The following is a 23,004-nucleotide window of genomic DNA, read 5'->3' as shown; positions in this document are numbered from 1 at the left end:
GAAGACGCCATGGACTCGGAAGATAGTTTGCCTGTCAGATCCATCGACAATAACACCAAAATGTTGGCAAAAGCAACAACTAGCAGAAGCTGGGCTTGGTGAAAATAACATAACAGTACATAACAGTATAAATCCGGATGAATTCCAGGAAGTACTATATGCTAACTTTCCCAAGCTGAGGGATGCTGGGGGTTTTGAGATAATAATATGCTTTGGGAGTGGAAGAAAGCTTACCCCAATTAGGGGGAATATTCACCCCTGAATATAAAAGAAAAATCAGGTCAATGTAGAGTCTATATACGACCAATTCAACATGCACTAAACATGGATTCAGAAAGGGTAAAGAGGCATAATATGATCAGTTATCAATCAATCAGTCAAATTCACCTAAGCGCAAGTATCCATTAAATAATATTCAAGGGCGCTCGAGTTATGTGTGAATTTGAAACACATCCTTAAGAAAGTTCTAATAGATAAAATATAAATGACAGTTTATAAATGATTAATACATCATTTTTAATTGTTTACTCTTTTAGGAAACTGATGAGGACTCTGAGTTGACACAGAAGTGTCCGAAATGCCAAAATAACATTTCATTCTGTGTTTTAAAGAAACATTTGGCAAGCAGTGCAAGTAGCAGGTAACTATGAAATATATTTTCTATTTTGTATGTTTGACATTTATAAATTACATGAATGAATGAAATCAATATGATTGATATAAATATTCATACTTTCAATCTATACATAATTATTTGTTAATATTAAGTATTATTTTGTGAAAATCTCCCCAAATAATATTTCCTTCCCTGAAAATATATTTGAATTCATATTAAATAAAGTCATGTTATTGTAAGAACAGATTCTGATTTCCTAGTGCTGGGATTTAACCCAAACCAACAATAGAAGTCCATGTCCTTTCTAACATTAGGCCTAATACAGTAGATTTGTTTGATTTGGCTTGTTTAAAAGAAAAAGTAGTATCTTTAATCATTAAACATTATTTTAAAATTGTTTATTAAATATTTTTACTGATCACTTCTATTTTATTAGACCTAGTCCTCCATCAATAGTATCCATACCACCTGAAGAACAGGTAAAACAAGCATTTTTGCTGTCACTGACTATATCTTTGTATAACTTATGTAATAAATATCACAACTGTTCGCAGCTGACTCGATTTTTAACTAATGTTTGAACTATAATAATAATTAATTTAGAAAAAATAATTCTCCATTTTCGAAAAAAGAAAAAAATGTCATCCAATGTTTCTGTTTCTGGAACAAGTTTAAACACACTTTACTGGGTAGGTAAGAGATTTCCCACATGAACTGTCATTTTTTTCTGTGTTTTTTTTTTGGTTAAAGAAAGTGATACATTGTATGATCTAGACCTCACTCATAGTCATACTCCTAATGAAGTTCATGTAAGTATAATGTATCTGAAGAATGTACTTTCCTAAAAGAAATATTTGTAATAATAAAGCAAAGTCTTATTTTTATTTGCGAAACCTTCCAATAGTACATTGTAAATTAGGTAGTAGTTCACAATTCACATAGACACGTACTATACACTGTAATAATATGGAATCTGCCCCCACCCACCATGGCAAGGTGGTGAAGCATTCACCCTGAAAGTAAAGGTCCCAGCTTTAATCCCTCGAGATAATAATCAACTTATTTTATATTAAGGAATTGTTTTTACCATATCACAAAATGGTATCGACCAGTTAGGTATTGATGTGGTACAGGTTTGGACTGGTACATTATAAAATAGGGGTGTATTTTTTGTTTATGGTAAATTGAATTTCTTAAATTTAATTACCAGTATTATTATGTACAGTATTAGATGCTGTGATCCGTATATTATGTTATAAAATTTTTATACTTCCTTATATTTTTTATTGCATTCAATATTATAATATTTTATTTACATTAATTTCTTTTATATTAACACCATCTATCTTTCCTATCAGGAAGGCGGATCAAGAACTTCAGATGTCTACTTGACCGTTTTTTTGAGCTGAACCGCACTACACTTACCAACCAAGCAGTATGTGACATTTGTGTGCAGCTGACAGGGAAGAATATAATATATTGTAAATAAAGTAATATAATGTAAATAGTTAAATAAATGAAAAATAATTTAATATATTTGTAATTAATGTATAATGCAGTAATTGTTATTAAACAGTTTCTGTGGTTCTAATCAATAAATGCATCACTATTATGTTCAGTTACATGTTTGTCCAAGTTTATTGAGTGTGAATTGTACTTCATGTTTTTGCAGCATCATAATTTTCTAATTAAATATTCNGGCGGACATTTTGAAAAGTGACAGCCATTTTAATGAAAGTATTCTTGAAATAGGCAGCTGAATTTGGCATAGAATCATTCCTAGAGATCTGAAAACATGCAAAAATACTTACAACATATGATATTATTACTTATTTTTTTTAAATTCTTAACATTTAACTGCTTAATGTGAAATTTGAGGAAACTGGTGGCCATTTTGAATATACAATTAGCAAATTTCGGTGATGCATATCACGCGTAACGCCATCCTCGTTTCGTTATCAAGTGATGGTTTTATAGATTTTTCATCCTTTGGGGTCCAAGCCTCAATATATTATGATATATTGCACTATACAATAAGCTACAATAATAACTATACATTAATGCCTATACCCTATATTTACACACAAAAGTCACGATTTTGTATTGGAAAATTGTCCTTATTTTGGTCGAAATGAATAATGTTCAAAAATTTGTAACTCCGCTTTGGCTTATCCCATAGGAATGGTTGACCCCTCATTTTAATCCTGTTTTTATGTACAATTCAATATTTAACTTTAAAATTGCATGATTCTGCCTAATGAAACTGTTTGCCATAATTCTGCCATAGGCTCTAGACCTACTTCTTCTAGATCTTATAGACTCATTCCCACAGCCGTTGAAATTTTTTATTTGACCCGATGTCAAAGGTCATATTTTATTTGTAATTGCGCCGAATGGTAAAAGGGCCGAATGAAAATGCGCCGAATGGTGAAAGAGCCAAACGTAATGGTAAAAGGGCCGAATGTAAATGCGCCGAATAGTAAAAGAGCCGAACGTAAATGCGCCGAATGGTAAGCTGTTACCGAAGGCAGCGATGGCGTTCCATAGCTGACTGCCATCACTTCTTTGACAGTCTTCCTTATGAATAATAATATTACTGAGATACACAATTTTTATTGTTAAAATGAGAAATAACTTTCCTGGATCATTTAAAGGGGGTGCGGGGATGAAACGATTGATTTTTAATTTAAAATAGAGGGATGGGCGACCACAATGACGGTGACGGCACTCGATTTTGGAGCGTGGTATTCGAAAACGAGGCTCGTGAACTGGGTCCCAAAAAAAAAAAACTGGTGCTACAGGATTTTGAGCTAGTCTTATAAGATAGGGAATTTCCTAAAATGTACCGACTTTCAAAGGCTTGCATTCGGTAACCCAATAAAAAATCGTGTCAAACTTTAGATATTCCAATGTAAATTTGGCCGTTCTTTTCATTTATATTGGTTTTCACTTATGAAAATGTCTCAATTATGTGTAAAATAACGATTTTCCCCAGTTTTTATTTCGGAAATTTGCACTAGACAGGAAGTCAGCTGATTCACTCAACCGTGACGAGCTGGTAACGACACAGCCAACTGATGAGAATGGTCGTCGCAAGCGGAAAATTGAAAAATTAGGACTGGCGAAAATATTCAATAATATTAAATAATACAAGTCGAAGGCATTTTTGAAGAATCAATCTTTCAAAAAGATATGTTTGCTGGTTTGGATAAGGAAGTCTTGGAAGTGGTGATCTTAATAGTGGCGTTAAATAGGTTTGTTTAATATCAACTTGTCTTACCTGTGTATGCATAGCCTGGCATTTAGTGCAGTAGGCCTGCCGTATGTATGTAGAGAATACGGAATACTACTCTACTGCCTGGCGCGGCCTAGGCATAGAAATTATAATTATAATATTTCAAACATTAGGGGCAAACAAACAACACTATTTTAAATAAAGTACATTAATTTAAATGTTAATTATTAGATCCATGGATAGATCTAGGATCTACTACTACTACTACAGTACAGATTACTAAAATGCCAGTTTATTCGTTGTGGAATGTGGATGATACCTTGAAAACTAGCTCAAATTTGCGCGGAAAATGGCTTGGAAAAATGTGCAGAGATACATTGGCAATGGTTATACCAAAGATACTAGAAATACAAGATAGAGTTCTCGCATTGTAAAAATGAGGCGCAAGTCGTGCCCAACGTACAGGGCGCCCTTCTGTTGCTAAGTATATCCAGACGCAAAAGGCGCCCTTCCTTTTCCACTAATGGAGGAAAACTTTTTCACTAAGAGTGCGTCCGGCCATGCGATTCTGCGCTGTAATTTTGTTTTATTCTTTACTGATTCATGATTATGCTTTAATTGTTTTGTGTATTATTTGGATAATAGCAACGATTTCTACCGCCACCAAGGAGGTTATGTACTGTATTCACCGATGTCACTGTCTGGGTGTCTATTCTAGTTTGTTTTTATATCTAGTATCTTTGTTGAGAATTGATGATAAAATACACGACGACTTGGTAACGAAAGTTTGGCACAAGTTTTTTTTTTAGATCCAGCTGTAGGGGGCGTCCCATTTTTCGTATTCCCACCATGCATTTCGATGGAACACGGTGGAACACTTTTTTTGTGTGGAGAACTCTATCTTGTATTTCTAGTATTTTTGGTTATACCATAGAGATATAATAAGAATACTAGAGCGCTAACAGCAATGTATTCGATGTTCGAAATACGCAGAGCTGTGTGTGTGTACCAACCAAGATGGCTGCCATAGATTCAGCCAATCAAATTTCCCCTGAGCACTATCATTTTCAATTGCGCCCTCAATTTACACAGAAAGTTCAGTGTAGCAAGTTACCCGTATTTTGAAACTCGAGCGTTGCGGTGTATGGGTGTAATGTACACGATTTTATTTCTTTTTAATATTTGAATAAGATGCTCTACTTGGCCTCTTTTTGGCTACGACAGTTTAATAATTTGTCATTATCAATACTAATTATCATTAATGAAATAATACTCAGTCAGAGGGCTTATTTATGGTAATAATATGTATACTAAGCCTAAAGGTGGCGCTTTCCTACGGCAGCCATCTTGGATGGTGAGTTGTGAAATAAACATTGGCGAGGAATTATGAAGTGCTTTGAAAACAAATAATAAAATCTTGTAAGTAATTCTCTGTGTTACAGGAAGCCAATGAAGGTAGAGTATGTTTGTCAATTCTAAGTTGATTTTAAGTGGTATCTTCAATACATGATCTAGCCCAAATTTAGGACCCTTTTGTGGGTGTCTGGCTGGACATATCCAGCGGATAATCTGTCTGGCAATACACTTTTTATACTTAGTAGAGTATGTTTGTTAATTTTAAGTTGGTTTTATGTGGTATCTCCAAAACATGATCTAGCCCATTTTTTAGCCCCTTAATTGGTGCTCCAGGGGGCACACCCAGCAGGGGGTCCCCGGCAGACATCCATATATTGATATGTTATGTTTACATAATAAATTTTCCTGTACACGGATATTGGTACCTTGTTCATTTGATCAAACTGCTCTTGGCTGCCGGTCTACCGTATATGGCAGATTAGAAATAGGCATGTTTTTTTTAAACAATTATTACATCATTTTGCCCCTTAGTGAGCGGAAAAAATATTTAGGTTTGACGCACACATGTGTCATCATTTTATATTCAGAGTTCATAAAAATGTATGGAATTTATCAAGTAGTGCATGAAAAACAGAAATCCTCTCCAAAAAGGTATTTGTATGTTACGTACAAGCTGCGCGGGTTAAAAAGTTTTAAAATTCTTGAAGTATGAAAATTATGACTTCATAGATAAAAATTCAGTTTTTCAAATTCAGATGGCAACATGATGACATCACAATGTCTGATCAGTCAAAACAATGCATAAAATCATATCTATAACTCAAGTGCTTTCAGAATAAAAAAAAAAATTGGGGTCACCATGCATGCTAAGGAGCTCTAACTGATTTTTGGATATTTCACTTTATTTGAAATTTTAACGAACGTGTTCAGACGTGTTATGACATGCTTCAGGACGGTAATGGCATATAAAGTTGACCCTTAATATGAAGTATATTTGTGTCACCATATCTCATTAAAAAAGGCTTGTTGGTGAGGGATTTATGATCAATCAAAGGATTTACGTCATCAAAAGGACAATAAAGAACAGATTAAGAAAGAGAATTGTCTCGGCTATAACATACTGAGAGCAAGGAAACGATCAAGGATAAGCGATAGATACGCTCAAATGCGCATAACATAATGGCAATATGATGACATCACAATGTCTGATCAGCCATAATGATCTATAAAATTCAATAAATATCTCTGAAGAATGAGGATTAAATTGAGACACAGAAGATGAAATACACTGTATATATTTTGTTACCACAAAACAAATGTTTAAAAATAGTAAATAAATACAATTTGTAATAAGGTATGAATCCCATGAGAAACAAATGTAAAACTTTGTAATACAAAAGCATTTGAGTATATGCCAACGTCATCAGCGCCACTGAACATTGCATCTGCCGTGGATACTAGAGTTTTACAAATTTTTATTGATTGTGAAATGTGATTCCTTTGTGTCCTGTTAATGTTATGGGAAACTGATGGTTATTTAAAAATATAAACCTTACATCATTTCTTCATTACAGGACTTGATTTATTAGAATTTTTTATGAAATTTATTATACTGCATTTCACCAATAAATTTGTATGCATGACAATATACATGATGTAAATTGTAAGGTAAAGTAGTTGGATAGTTTAGAAATGACTTAATAATGGTGTTTTCACAACCAATGTCTAGACTGTATGTATTATTTATATTTGTAATTTTTATAAGCAATATTGTGGTGCTGTTAGTTAAAATTGAGTGTATGGTGCTTTGTATTTCATCAAATTATTTTTTTAATTTAAACCAAAGATTTCAGGTAAACCAAAGATTGTAAGCATGATATGATGTAAATTGTAAAGTAAAAGTAGTTTGATAGTTTAGAAATGACTTGATATAGTTTTCAAACAACCACTATCTAAACTGTGTACAGTTATTTATATTTGTAATTTGTATAAGCAATACTGTGGTGCTATTAGTTACAATTGAGTGTATGGTGCTCTTTTTTTCATAAATTATTTTTTTACTTTAAACCAAAGATTTCAGGTAAACCAGAGATTGTAATGCAATAATAATCTGAATGGTACTGTAGTATGTTAATTTAGATTGTCTCTCTAAATGCAAAAGAGTAAATGAAGAGTGAAAGAGTACCTATAGTGACCACTCTTTATAAAGTGGGGGGGGGGGAGAGAGATTTCACTCTATTCAGAGTGAATTTTAGAAATTTTTCACTATTTTAAGAATAATATTTACTCATTTAAGAGTGAATTTTCACTCAAGGAAAAATGAAATTGGAGTGGTCCCTGTAGTTACTCTTTTCAAGTGAAAATTCACATTTTTACATTAAGAGATGTATATTGACATAATATCATGTTACTTATCACAACTCATATTGTGACCAATGAAGCTGTATAAACATTGTATATTAATATTCTAGTACTGTAAAGTTCATCAATTTAAATTATTTATTTTTGCTACTAATGTACCTGTAATGTATGTTATAGTGTATGTCATAAACTGCATCTGCCTTTTGATATCATAATTAATTAAACTCCCAAATGTATTCTGTGCCAAGTAAGTAATGATAGAACCATTAGAGAGCGTGAAGAGTTAAAGGAACTCAAGGCGACTTAGAAACAAAGAATAGATAATGGTGAGAAGGACTTGGTAATTAGGAAGGGTAGGATAACTACTTTCCGTGAAAAAAACCCCAATAGTCAGACCGTTAATCTAAGAACTGGGAAAATTAGTTGCTTAAATGTTTTTTACAAAAATTGTGATTCTTTTTTGAACAAGAAATCTGAATTAATTCTACGTTTAGCAAATGAAAATGTGCACATTATTGCTTTAACAGAGGTTATCCTGAAGAAGTATTTATTTGAGTTGTCTACTGAGGAGTTTCATATCCCTGGCTTTCATTTATTTGTGCCAGATGAGAAGTTTGTTTTAGGTAGAGGAGTGGCAATATATGTTAAATTCGTCGTTCACAACACGAACTAACACAATCAAAGTAGATTGTGTTAGTTCGTGAAATCACAGTAGCGCGTCAAAACGAGCGCTTATTGGTTGTCAAGGAATTTTGTATTCTTTACCACACGAAAAGTCCTCAACAACAACAGTGCGTATTTTGACGTGCTTTCTTGATTTCACGAATTAACACAATCTATTTTGATTGTGTTAGTTCGTGATGTGAGTGACAAATTTACTGGCGATGAAAAGCTGTATTCAAGGTTCAAGGAGGACTTTCAGAGACTTGTGAAACCAACAATGCAGTGTGACCAGTTGTCATACACATTGAGAAGTTGTTTAGGTAGTGAGCCAATGAAAGTTGTCATGCCAGCAGAGGAAAAGATTGAAAGGATTTGGAAAATGTTAGACAACAGCTGTGGTAATAGATCAAAGCTGGTGGATATAGTAGTGGGTGATTTGGTAAAGCTAGCATAGATACAACTGCGCAAGAGTTCTTGTCCGAGTTTTTTAAACCACTGAAAGGAATCAAGACATTTCATCACATGTGGTATATGTTAGTGTTAGGTTTACTTAACCATACTTTGCCATGAAATGAAAAATACCCCTACATGGAATCGGAAATTGAAACATAATGTTTTACTTTTCCCCAGCATTTAATTTATTTATAATTAATATAAATAATTTCTTACACATAATTCGATTTTATTATTATAGATTTAACAGCAAGAACCAGGGCCGGTGTATGTGAGGAATACAGTAGTTTTCCAGAACAAAAAGTTCAACATTAGAAGAATCCTGACATATTATCCCCTGATGTGTTACCTGAACTTATTCCTTCTCCAGGCTTGACTCCAGCTAGAGAATGGTTCTTATAGTAGATAATTAGGGAGTATGCTTGTATCTGAATCAAAAATCAGATTATTACAAATTAACAACAATAATTTGCAATGCAAATACAATTCATTTATAATATGAAATCAGCAAGAAATGTAATTAAAACAACATTAACTTATATGTTCCAAATATTATTTTATAATGCAATGTTATGACCAAATATTCTATTTTTTTAAATATAGTGCTTTCTATTGGATGGATGTAGCATGAATAGAGTATGACTTAGAATTAAGGGTGCATGTAATTGTTTGGATTAGAATCCTTATGTACACACAAAAAAAAAAAAAAAAACAAGGAAAAAGAATGTCCCTATGAAGACTATTCCAGTACCAGTACCATCTGATTCCAAGATATACATTTTCTAGTAAAGAGAACAAACAAGCAAACTTGCACTCTATTCTGACTACAGATTAATGGGGACAAAATGTGTTGAAGTAAGTTTACAAACGTTACTTGTTTTCGCAAGCAAATCAAGAATTGGGATGAATACGTGAAAAAACTACCTTGCTACAAAGAAAATAGAGAGAAAAAGTAATGACATCACGTTTCCTGGCGACCGGATTGTCTGGGCCAAACAAAACTAGGTCAGCCATTTTGCTCTATTCTAACACATTGAATTTACAAGCTGTTACAGAGTCCGCCGTTAATATTGAATTTTCAATCATTTATATTGTTTTATCCCGTATTATTTTACGACATTACAGAATTTGAATAATATGTTGATCATATTTTGATAAGTTTGCATTCATTTTTCATTCAGAAGTTATAAAAAATAGCATTCTAATTTTGCACGAGATGTGGTTTTTTTTAACGGTTTTTCTAGAATCGATCGTTTAACGAATGTACAAAGCAACATATACATTAAATACGATTATTGATTAAATTAATAATTAGTGTATTGTTTGAAAACGTTAAAATCTGTATATACAATCCTGCAATTTTCGGGTTTTGGGGCCCGGGCCAGGCCTAATTTCAGGTAACATGGCGCGGTGTTCGATCAATTCGGTCGGCCTAAAACTCGTTCGAGCACAGTGCGTGTTAGGCTACAGCATGCCTGATAAACCAAGCTAGCCTAGGCCAGTAGTGGTGTTAATTGCGGTATTTTCAGACTAATTTTTGGGGGTTTAGCATACAGTTAGGTTGATATGTGATTAGCTAGGCCTACTAGTGGTAGTTAATTTTTTAACACCTTAATTTAATAATATTAATAATGAAATTAGGGCTAGGCCTAGGCCCCTACCCTAGGCCAAGGCCAGATATAGGCCTAATTATAACCCCTCTTCTTTTCAATCATATTTCACAGGACAGTGTTGGATGGTTGCTAGTAATGCAGATTAGTGGATCGTACCAACTACAGTAAGCCTAGTGTTGGTAGCCATGGGATTGCTGAATTTATTTGCAATTTTTAAATTCTTTGGTGGCCTTAATGAGAAGGCACTGCAAAAAGGGGAAAACCACCTGAAGTCAAACCATGTTGAGGGTTGCCGTTACGCCGATGGGTTAATTGAAGGACGTGTGCATGCCAGTATGAAGAACAAGGTGTATGATGTTAAGGTATCGTAAAACAAAATTAAACTTATGTTCAATGAATTGTTGCTGTTGAATAATAACAGGAAAAAAAATGTTCACTAACTTGTTGCAAACCACACAATATTTTACTTCTTCACATTGTAAAAAAGGGTTGAAAAATAAATGTTTTTAAATGGAATAAGCTACTTTAATGGTGTTTTATATATATTATTTTATAGATACAAATTGAAGGTACAGCCAAAAATACAAAAATCCTGTCAACATCGTGCAAATGTGCAATTGGTCGGGTTCGCATGCTGCGACATTGGCTTTGTGGGCGCAAAACAATATTTCGTGAACAGACATACCATGTGAATGGAACAAACCAATGGGGAAAGCGGAGACAACAAAAAGCATTCAGGAGATGTATCCTGCTGGGAAGGTATACACACTGCTGCAACGACCCACTAATTCTGATGACAAAAAGGCTATGGTGTCCGGACTCAAATATTGTGGCATGTTTACAACCCTCTACTGGATGCTACTTCCCGAGACAATCAAAGAAACCGTAAACCTTCCTATCCAAACTGTACGGGAACTAATTGAAAATTTTCCAGTGGCAAATGTTGTCGTAGAGTTGGCAGAATTCCTGAAGAGAGCCATCCATCCGTAAACTTCGATGTGCTATAATCCTCCGATGTCACTCACCCACCGTTACATTTATATTCATAAAACTACCGTAACTATATGGGGTTTTATATTTGATTTAAAGTTTAAAAATAACTAAACTATAATTAATAATTATTAAAATAATTCAGCACAGTCCTGATACCTTAGTGCAGTAATGGCGAGCCCACCACCACAACTCACCCCATACGGTTCAGTGGAAGTGAGCCATACATCGACAGGTCACCTAACTCCACTCCAAATGGCAGGGTTTGACCCACCATCATCTACACCAACAATGTCTGAGAAATCTAGCCAATCTAAACCGACACCAACACCCCGACCATATTCACAACTGAGTTTTCCTGATGTCGAAACCAAACCAATTCTGCCAAGCTCCAATGTCATAACAACCCACCAGACTAAACAGGTTGCGACGTTTTCCGGGCGCAACAACAGCCACCAAGTCGAGGATTGGATACGGGATATGCGATTCCTAATCGAATCGAAGCTATCGGATAGTGCTGGCTACGGAGAGGTTATTCGACACACACAGGGGAGGGCCCGAGATCTGGTATTGAATTTAGAGGCCAGGGGCGATGTCGGAAAAACAGCGTCAACAGCCTTGGAGAAGCTGATGTTGGAATATGGTGAAGCAAACCCTACACTGTCACCAATAACAAACTTTTATGCTTGCGTTCAGAGGCGTGGAGAGAGTGCAAGCTAATATGCTATCACCTTGGAAGCCATGCTTAGGAAAGCTCAAAAGATAAAACCCATGGAGGGCAGTGATAGGATGCTTTCATCTTAGTTTATGCTTGCCCCAATGAAATCACGTGACATGCCATTTACTCAACTTAGACGGGAGCTTCGGATCGTGGCAGAGGAAAGTAATCAAGCAGAGAGGAGGGCATTCTCGATGAACCAGATATCAAGGACACTTCATCCCAGATTGACAAACTAAAAGAGGCCCTAGATAAACAGTTAGAGGCTACTAAAAGCCTTATCGAGTCGCACCAGAGCCTGTCAGAGCGGCTCCATCGAATCAAAATTTCTGGGCCACGTGGTTTTACCAATGAGATAGCTCAACCACAGAGAGGACAGTGGACCACAGCATCACAACACCAACCGATAAATCCACCTCAACATCAACCACAGTCACGTTTCAACCAGCCAAAAGGGAAGCTGCTCCAGTGTCACATCTCTCGATACTGTCCACTACCAAACCGTCCTTTAAACTAGTTTCGCCTGCTGTTAAGGGGCAACCAGTGGGTGCGATAGAGAAGATCCCGTTTGTTGTAGATAGTGAAGTTTTGATCTGACTGACGATGAAATGGAATGTGACGAAAAGACGGAAAAGATTAATTCCATACCCATTATTCCACCGCCTATCGAATGTGAATCAGACATGTCAGTCAACAGTCCTATGAAGTATGGCTTATCTGAGGACAGCTTCTCCGAGGACGAATATAGAGTAGTTCGTCCCCCAGTCCGGTTCGGCGAGTGAGAGGGGATTAATGGGTATAATGGACATCACTTAGCTAAGCTGGAAACTCTTGTATAAGTTTGGTTCTTTGCTTTGTTGAATTTCCTTTAATACTGTGCCTTGTATCACATTGGTTATTATTTTTAATTGTTGGTGACAACAATAACAAACTGGGGGGGGGGGTGTGTGAGGGTATATTTAAGACAGCATTGCGCCCTCAGAGTGACCACATCAAATTACATTAAGATTAGGGACAAAGGCAGTGATAGTCAAGCCATCCATCCGTAAACATCGATGTGCTATAATCCTCCGATGTCACTCACCCACCGTTACATTTATATTCATAAAACTACCGTAACTATATGGGGTTTGAGCCGCTATTTTAATCTCACTATTGTGGAAAGACTGTGCTGTTAACTTAACATATATCTTTTAATTTGAATCTTTCTAATTTTTATCGTAAACTTGATCGTAATAATTGCTTTAAACTATCGTGAATTAATTTAACATAGATTTGAGTTTCGTTTATATGCTTTCTGTAATTATTTAATTTGGTTTAAATATGTTCTTTTAATCGGCATTGGCTTTTGAATCATAATTTATATAATTTTTCTAATAAGCATAATACATTTTGTGACCTTGAAACCTTTGGAATAGACCATCTTAATTAAAGTCTAATAATTTGTTACATTTATCCAGTCTTCTTCTCAGTCTGTCCAGCGTTTGAATCAGTATTTAGTTTTAATTCAGTCTTGATCGCTCGTCCCACATCTTTAACGCTATTCAATTTCATTATATCCGTTGGACAAGTTCCGACAGTGACAAGAGCACAACTGAACATGTATGACGTTGTAGAAGTAGTGAAAGCTGTTGGACAAAGATCGACACCGGCATGGCAGCAGTTGAGGAAGGGACACTTGACTGCAAGCAATTTTCGAAAAGTTTTGAGCGCCAGAAAAGTAACACCGTCGCTAATTGATTCTCTTACAAATCCAAGGGATTTGTCTGGTGTGAAAGCTATCCAATGGGGTATTGACCATGAAAACGATGCACTGCAGCAAGTAGAAATGGCTTTAGGTCTGAAAGTTGCCCAAACTGGTCTCTGGTTACACACATCAGGCTTAATTGGTGCATCACCAGACGGTATTATTGATAGCGAAACTGTACTGGAAATCTAATCCCCATATACTGGAAGGGATGAAACAATTGAGGAACTTACAAAATAATGAACATGCAATTTTTTTGGTATGCACTGCCAATGGGAAGATTAAATTAAAGAAAACCCACAATTATTTCCATCAGGTACAGGGTTAGCTGTACCTCACCAACAGGAAGAAATGTGTATTTGCAGTTCACACTCTAAAAGAGACATTGATACTTGGGGACATAGTCAGAGATGAGCAGTGGGTGGAAAATATATATTTTCAAGCCAATCAACGCAACTAGACTTGCTGAAACTATTGCCACACTTTACAACGCATTTGAAGGTGCAAGTCAGCACAACGTCAGAAGACAGGACCTTAAGTATGTACCTAGGCGTATCATGGTCAAGCCAGACCAGATAACATGATTCTTAGCAGAAAAACCTGATGTTGCTGTTTAGCAAGTCGATTGGACAAGCCTTTAAAGACAACAGCATACAGTCATATTACATCAGCGCTGGTCCAAGCAGCATCTTTGCTTGATTTTCTGAAGTCTTCTCGAATATGGACTAGAAATCCTAAGCCTAATGTAAACAATAGGTTTGTGTGCAACAAAATATTACATCATTTGAGGTGAAATTTTGAAATCCCTAAAGTCATAATAAGGTTATAATCATTAAAAAACATATCAATTAATATTAAATTAAATATATAGTTTATCATCTCAATAATAACAATTTTCATATAAAAAAAAATAATATTATTTTTTGTATTTGTTTTTTATTATATATTTTGAGAGAAACCTCAAACATGGGGGTATTCCCAATAAAGTTTCATATTGCATGTTACGTAGCACATTAACAAAAAGGCATAAATGAAAGGAGAAAATAGTTTTAAAATCAGTGAAAACCCCTAAAATACACCAAAAAGAGTACAATCTATTAAACTTTCAGGAAGAACACCTAGATAACTTCCCCTCCCTTCCCTCCTTTTGCACAAGGAATTGCTCTTGTGTTTTATATAATTAACAGCTACAATATCACCCCATATATAAACAAATACAAACTACAAAATTTTGTTTTAGTTGAGATTATGTTGCACATGACTTGAGTACATTGTTTAACTACAATAGATATCTGTAATTGGTACGCTGGTTTCATGTTAAAATTAAAAAGAATTTTAAAAAATCAGAAATAATGAATCTAACAGTGTTGTTCTATCTTTAAATATCATAGATGCTTAAACCTGTCTAGAGTAATTGCTTATTAAAATCCTCCTAATTAAATTTCCTTATTCAATCATTCATATACAGTACACAATCAACTTTTTGTTATCGCCACACTACCAAATGTTATGACATCATCATGCCTATATATGGGATATTCACACAAATCTTTCATAGTGTGGACAGAGCTTAAAGTCCTGTCCACACTATCAATTTTCTTTGACAAAAAATCTATTGTATGCCCATATATAGTCATGATGTGCCTGTATATGGTCATGATGTGCCTGTATATGGTCATGATGTGCCTGTATATGGTCATGATGTGATGTCATCATGGCCATATTTAGGTATGTCACATGTTTTTGTCAAATAAAATTTGATAGTTGGGACAAGGCTTTAAGGATATCCTTCAAATACCAGTATAAAAGGATTGTGTACTTGCTGGCAATCTACACCACTATCTGTACCACCAGCTTATTTACAGATATATTATAAGAATTTAGTAGAAACTACATATTATGTATAACACTAACAAAACAAATTCAAATATAAAACAGAATGCCAAGTGAGATTATATATGGTGTCAAACTACAAGTAAATTAGTCAGGTAGGCCTGTCTAGATCGTATACGATCTGAATCAACAGTATAATATCGTCATTGTGCAGTATTACAATTAAAATCATTGTTTATTACTAAAACAATAAAAGTAAATATCAGTAGTCCCAAAATATGTAGGTTCTACTCTATTGTAAATTAAATAAACAGATTGTATATAAAAATAGCTTATTTTTATAATATTGCTATCAATATCCTATTGAACAATAATAAAAATGAATGCAGACATTAATATTTGCCTTCAAATGGATTCCCTCCAAGACGATTGTAGAAATGCTGTAGAATCTCTTCAATTTGTTTGATGGCCTGTGATAAAAAACAGAATTAATAAATCAGCATTTACATCATTATATTAACACAATATTTAAAGTATAATTTTTCAATATTGGGGAAGATGTTTGGACTGACTGATTTATTTATTTACTAGGAACCCAGCATCCACTCCTGGCTAAAGCTAGTAAAATAGCACTGGTGGCGCTGCTCATGTGGTGACGGAGTTCGTTTAGTTCGGTGGAGTTGTTGGTGCCTGTTTTTTAAACTAATCTTTCTTTTTATCTACATTTTAAATGTTCTGATGGTTACTGTATTGTGCTACCATGTTGTTGAAGCAAATTATGTGCTTTTTTGGTGTTGTTTAACCATTGTTTTGGATCACCGCCTGAGTCAAGGATCACCTACACGGTGAACGAACTGCTAGTTATACAGGAGCAAAGCTGTTCCACCCCACCGCTGCCAGACAGACACAAATGGCCTAAGATCGTAAAACGCAGAAAGAGAGGGAAAGCAGGAGGAATCATGAAATGCTTTAAAAATAGGAAAAGCAGACCTTACATTCCATCTATTATTATTGGTGCAGTCACTGGACAATAAAATGGATGAACTAAGGGCAAACATGAGTTACCTTTAACGAATACCTTACATGGTGTGATCACATTGATAGCTTAATAAAAAAAAAATTAATTCCCATCTATACTGCCTCTGAAAAATATGATTTTAATAAATCTTTCAAACGTAAAGATTTTTGTCTTTCAAACTGTACTGTACTTATATTTTAACCAATTTTGATAGTTTTAACAATGTACGAGCAACGAATTTCTGTAAAAGGATGCAATAAAGTGAGTCTGAGACTGTCTGAGTTCATCTATTAAGTCCAGAGTGCTACATTTTAATTATTTGTCTGATATTTATTTACTAATATTTATTCCTTATGTACACCTGTGAATACTTATGAGATGATACTGAAAGTTTCATTTGTCAACATCACAATATGTATTCTATAGAAAGCAAACCAAACCAGAGTAGAATAGTATTGTGTTCCATCAAACACTCGGCAATAACATCAGACATCCTCTTTCTTTATCTTCATACCAAAAGAACTAAATAAAGCATACATATAATCAGCTATTTATCTTACTTGTAAAGTGTTACTGGTGGCAAACTTGATAACTACACCTGGGATCTTCACGCCCTCTACTGTGTACTTTAATTCACTTATTGCCAGTGACACATCTGCATTGATCAACTCGCCTTTAAAAAACACAAAACATATTACAATAATAAAATGATATCAGTTAGCATTTTTGTAGGCTTAACCTTATGTGAAAAAAACATTCACCACTGATGTATTAATCTGGGAGTCCACGTAGGGTGGGGAGATGTATACAACACCCTAGCATGCATGAACAGTATTATTACAGCAGTTATTACAATTTAAATACCTACTAGGTAACATTGGCACTAACAATCTGAAAGTATAAATAATTTGTTTTACTATTTTATAAACATTGAAAATATAATAATAAAATTTGTCTATTTGCAGCCTACTTATCTTTATAGATCACTGATTAAGGTATTTCTCCATACAAAAGTTACTTCTATGTGATATCAATTATTAATTGCAAACTAGGCATTACCTTTAGAAAAAAAAAGCTAATGAAAAAAAATTCAAAGGGAGCTTATCAGCTTCATAGCTCAGTTGGTACACTACTCCAATCATTTTTGTGTCAGCAGATTTAAATAGGAATGATGTTTGCCCTAACTGAAGTGTTATTATACTGGATGCTCAGTGTATTCCCAAATAAAGTAAAAGTAGTAAAAAGTTTGCTAAAGTAACAATTCTTAAAGACAAGTCAGACGATAAACTTTTTGAATGATAACCATAGTCTCGTTAGTATCAAAACCAAATGAGACAATACATTTATTATCAGTTTACGTATACGTTCACACATTTGGTAAACCAAAGGCTATACAAAATTGAAGCATTAAAATACCTTGCTGAAAAGACCAAAACTCTGTAATTTAGAGGACAAATTCTGTGACATGTTTGTACTGTAACCCTTACCTAATGCTTGACGCTTGCCTAAAACCTGCAGTAGATGTTGACACTGTTCTTCTGTTGATTTTCCAATAATAATGCAAGTAGCTAGTACATTATAATGATGCATTGCTTCTTTCAGTGGAACTATTTTATGTTGGTCAAGTAGCATACAATCTTTAAAGACTAGTTTATTGTCTATGAAAATAGAATTACTACTTCTAAAGCTAGAATTAAAAAAAATAAAGAAGTTTAATGTTTAATGCATTCAAAGAAAAGTATTGATTTCAGCTTTTCTATTTATCCTTATAGTTTAGTGTATGTAGTTGTTTTGTTGTACATTTATGGTGCAGTTTCAGGGTATGTAAAAGATACAGCCACATGGAAGAACACCTTCTTGGTGTCCCTTTCACAAAACAGACAGACACCCGCTTAATCTCTACATGAGGTTTAAGAAGTGGAGTTGATTTAGTCATGAGAAAAAATCCTGCAACACTGACAGGAGCTGAATCCAGGACTGACCCTGGGATTGGAAGGTCATAACTTAATCATCAAGCTATTCAACTCCACTCTCAGTGTGCAGGCAGATAACATGCCCCCTACAGAATATTTAAAATGTACTACATGAATCTGCAAGGTGAATAGGAGTGTTACATAACAGAAGTGCCTGAAGTGTCAAAGAACAACAGAGGTCAACCTTCAAACTTTTGATATCAGGGTATTTTAAACAGTTAAGGTACATAATACGCAGGGGTGTCCATACCTTGTGAAATCCCATATTTCATTATTTGCCATTCTGCCAGAAGTGCACCAATCAAGAACTATAAGTGATGAATCATGGGACATATGGAAGACCTGAAAAATATACAGGAAAGTAAATATTTGATTTAAATATCTTAATTGTTATTACCAAGGAGTACACAATAAAATGTTCTAATAACTCTAGAATAACAATAGTAATAATAACGCAAATATTTCCTTTTCAAAACATTAACATAAACATCTTAATACATGATTGATTTACCACGTAAAAAGCTTATATGTAGTAAAATCAGCAAAGCCAAATCACACGACAGAATGTGTTGGAATAGTAACTACACAATGCAGTTTTGCCATTATTATTTCTTCTTCGACTTACTTGAGTTTGTTTGTAAGCTGCGTCCTCAAAGCAAACTATGAAATCTGGTAAGAAAGCAAGTAGGCCACCTGGACAGATCCTTGCAACTAAATGCTGCTCAGTCAACAAACCACCTGAACATGCAAACACCTGTAATCAACCAATCAGTCAGTAAATACACCATAAATAAGAAATTTTATGCTATCACATAAAAGTATGCTCAGAAAAAGGGAAGAGAGTGAAGCATTACAACCACGTACAATTTCACAATTGTCATAATAGACAAATCTACTTGACATATTTAAAAACATACAAGACCTAAATATACCTTATTTAAATATACATGTGTAAATTATGGTCAGCTTTAGCTTTTCTTGATTTTTGAGAAGTTTTTCCAATATTCTACATAGTAGAGTCATTTTCATGAGATCCGTGACTAATTTTAGGATACCATTTTTTCTCGATGGATTTGGCAAGATGGACCAATTTAGATAAAATATAGGGCCTACTTGATTTTGGTCTCAAATTGTTCACAATATGCATGTTCTTATTTGTTGTAATACAACTTTTTATCAAAAAATGGCGGGAAATGTGATTTTTGAAAGTTTGACCTTTGACCTTGTAATGTCATATCTCAGTAACTACTGGTCATAGAGACTCACAATGGATTGCAAATTGTTCAGGAAATTCATGTTTATATTCGTCCTAATGAAAAAAATATTCAAATAGTGACCGGAAACGGTTCATTCTGAACTTTGACCTATTGTAGGGTCATCCATGTCAAATTAACCAGATTAAGAAGAAATTCCTGTATGACCATCTCAGATTTTGATGAAATTCCATAAAAATTATCCACTGTATGAAAAACCAACAAAAAAAATTAGCCTCATAGGATATGTAGTTTTCGAGATATTGACTAATAAAAAATATGGGGCGTGGTCCTTCAAGATGTGCAAACGCAATTTACTTCAACTTTGAAAGTTTATAACTTGAGATTGGAAATAGCTATCAGGGTCAAACTTGGTATTCTAACTTATTTTTCGCCATATTTCACAAATATGGCCATAGATTAACAGTTATCCCTTCCCTTTTGAAGTTATCTGCACTCAAAGTAGCCGCTTTGTTTAACGATGCAAATTGTTTGTGATTTTCGAGGTCACCCTGCGTCTATATGAGTGGGTATATACACCTCATATTACAGATACATTATGTATGTGTAGTTGTCTCTAGCCACATGCAAGCACAGGCTGATCAAATCAATTAAAATTGAATGACATAAATTCGAAGTTGGGACCAGATCTATAAAAGTGAAAAATGCCAATGTTTCTCAACAACGGATTATCTTGTGGAAAGTTAAAATCTTTCCTTAAATTTACCCCAGTTAGTCAGATACATTGGATCTACCTATAAACCAAATTTTAGCTTTGGTACTTAGTTCATGGCTAGATACTATGTTGAAAACTAAACATATTTCAACGTAATAGGAAATCACAAACATTTTAAAGAGTTGGGTCATTCCATGCCAAACAAACAAATGCATTATACTATGGGTCATAGATTTTTTTTTAATTTTTTGCCACACTGACTCAGTGATATAGATATCTATGTGAACTGAAAACCTGAAATGAGACTTGCCAATTCGTTCATTTTTCTGTAGCGGCAGTTTGAAGTTAAGGGGCGTGGCCCAAAATAAATATGAATATAATGCAAATTCTAAGAAGTTTCTATTCATGAATCGAACATGAATATATTCATGAAACATAATAGAAAGTTTCCAGAAAATAATTTACCATGTATTGGCCACAAAAAATGATGTATGTGATGTCCCAATTGCCATGTGCTGTGACTTACTAATAATAAGGGCCGTCACCCACAATACAAATTGGAAGAGGTTATTACCCAGGTTGAAGTTGCACATTAAGAATTAAACCAGAAATAACTTTAGATAAATAAATTTGAAATTCATAGAAATTTAATGGGTCTATGACATAGATTTAGAAAATTAAAGCAAAATATGTATATAAAAGTAGGGTATTATTGTTGATGATGTGTTAAAAACATGTTTTTAAGGATTTGGAATAAGCAGTAAAAGGTGTCCTACACCACAAAAGGTTAAAGGGGTTGTATGATGATATTAGCATACGAAAATCAAAGTTAATTTGAGGCACACCCCCTTTACGTCGAATTGCCGCTACGGGAAAAAGAAAAGGGAATTTGAGTCTCAAAACTTCAGGTTTTTCTATTCACAAGGCCGGAGGGTGCAAAAAATTAAAAATCTATGACCTGTAATGTTTTAATGCATTTGTTGAGGGGCCACGCCCCCTTAACCTCAAACTGCCGCTACAGGAAAACGAATGAATTGGAGTCTCAAAATTTCAGGTTTTTCAGTTTCAGTTTTCAACATAGTATCTAACCATGAAGGATCTGAGTACCAAAGCTGAAATTTGGTTTATAGGTAGATCTAATATATCTGATTAACTGGGGTAAATTTAAGAAAAGATTTTAAATGTCCAAATGATGATCCGTTTTTTGAGAAACATAGGCGTTTTTCACTTTTATAGATCTGGTCCCATCTTTGAATATATGCTATTCAATTTTAATTGATTTGATCAGCCTGCACTTGCATGTGGCTAAAGACAACTACACTTAGATAATATATCTGTAATAAGAGGGGTATATACCCACTCAAATGGACGCAGGGTGACCTCGAAAATCACAAAAAAATTGCATCGTTAAACAAAGCGGCTACTTTGAGTGCAGATAACTTCAAAAGGGAACTGTTAATCTAAATCATATTTGTGAAATATGGCAAAAAATAAGTTAGAATACCAAGTTTGACCTTGATAGCTATTACCAATTTCGAATTATAAGCTTCAAAAGTTGAAATAAATTGCATTTGCTCATCTTGAAGAACCACGCCCCATTTTTGAGGAGTCAATATCTTGGAAACTATATATCCTATAAGGCTAATTTTTTTTTTGTTAGTTTAGCATATAGTGGATTATTTTTATGGAGTTTCATGAAAATCTGAGACAATCATACAGGAATTTTTTAAAAATCTGGTTGATTTGACATGGAATGACCCTACAATAGGTCAAAGGTCAGAATGTACCATTTCTGGTCACTATTTGAATATAAATAGACGAATATAAACATGAATCTCCTGAACACTTTGCAGGGTTCGAAATAACGCTGGTCCGCCGGCCAATGGCTAGTAAAATGCATGGCGGACCTGTTAATTATCCCAATAACAAGTCCGCGTGACCAGTTAAAATGTCAATGAAAGTCTGACGAAATACCTAAAGCTTTAATCATTCACCTCTTAACGATGTCTTTACAAAATATTTCACACAGATAATGTCAACAAGATCGCTATTTTCTGTTTATTGTCATGTTAATGTCCGCTACGAACAGCCTCGGTCTCAACATGGTCTCAGTCATTCAAGGCGAACCGATGAACAACGCGCACTAGCCTAGACCATAGAGAGGAATCCATGGCTAGGCTAGACGTACAGAGGGAAATCCCCTTCTCCGCATGTATAGCGACAAGGAGAAGTTGATTTCCGTCTGTGTGAGCGCCGTGAAGTTAAAACATCCATGTCATGTATCCATCCCACAATGCAACGTGGGACAAAAAGTTAATAAACAACGCAACGATTTCCAGACGAAATGAACCGTTCGTACAGTCCCAATAACATTGCCATGGAGATTATCTATTAATTAAAACGACACGCCAGTAAAATGTTAGATAAAGCACGGAGTTGGATAAAGTCAAAGTTACATCTTCCATTGTTTTAATAAAGTGCATTATCGCCTATGAATAC

The 23,004-nt window shown here is 34.5% G+C and overlaps 1 protein-coding gene, 1 long non-coding RNA gene and 1 pseudogene across 5 annotated transcripts in view; 2 read left to right on the top strand and 1 right to left on the bottom strand.

Annotated features, from left to right (window-relative positions):
* The first annotated feature begins 3,814 nt into the window (after positions 1–3,814).
* On the top strand, positions 3,815–13,230 carry LOC117118979. 2 transcript variants are annotated; one of them, XR_004447119.1, is made up of 4 exons: positions 3,815–3,870; positions 8,926–9,689; positions 10,409–10,659; positions 10,854–13,230. It is a non-coding gene; the product is annotated as an uncharacterized LOC117118979 (long non-coding RNA). The 2 variants fall into 2 exon arrangements; XR_004447118.1 differs by lacking the exon at positions 3,815–3,870 and having other exon boundaries at positions 7,671–9,689.
* Positions 13,231–13,235: 5 nt separating this feature from the next.
* On the top strand, positions 13,236–14,212 carry LOC117119057 (annotated as a pseudogene).
* A 1,192-nt stretch (positions 14,213–15,404) lies between these two features.
* Positions 15,405–23,004, bottom strand: part of LOC117118978 (urease accessory protein D-like) — a 13,500-nt gene continuing 5,900 nt past the window's right edge. For all 3 annotated transcript variants that reach the window (XM_033263738.1, XM_033263739.1, XM_033263740.1), the window contains 5 exons: positions 19,202–19,330; positions 18,827–18,918; positions 18,091–18,290; positions 17,164–17,276; positions 15,405–16,055 (listed from right to left, as the gene is read on the bottom strand). In XM_033263738.1, coding sequence (XP_033119629.1) covers positions 15,978–16,055; positions 17,164–17,276; positions 18,091–18,290; positions 18,827–18,918; positions 19,202–19,330 — 612 coding nt within the window. In that variant the 3' untranslated portion in view covers positions 15,405–15,977. The remainder of the gene's footprint in view (positions 16,056–17,163; positions 17,277–18,090; positions 18,291–18,826; positions 18,919–19,201; positions 19,331–23,004) is intronic.

This window comes from Anneissia japonica, unplaced genomic scaffold, assembly GCF_011630105.1.
Source record: "Anneissia japonica isolate Jap-2015-1 unplaced genomic scaffold, ASM1163010v1 scaffold1826_len1998817_cov189, whole genome shotgun sequence".
Taxonomy (NCBI): Eukaryota; Metazoa; Echinodermata; class Crinoidea; order Comatulida; family Comatulidae; genus Anneissia; species Anneissia japonica.
The sequence above is the reverse complement of the archived record's forward strand: the minus strand, read 5'-3'. Positions and strand labels throughout refer to the sequence as shown.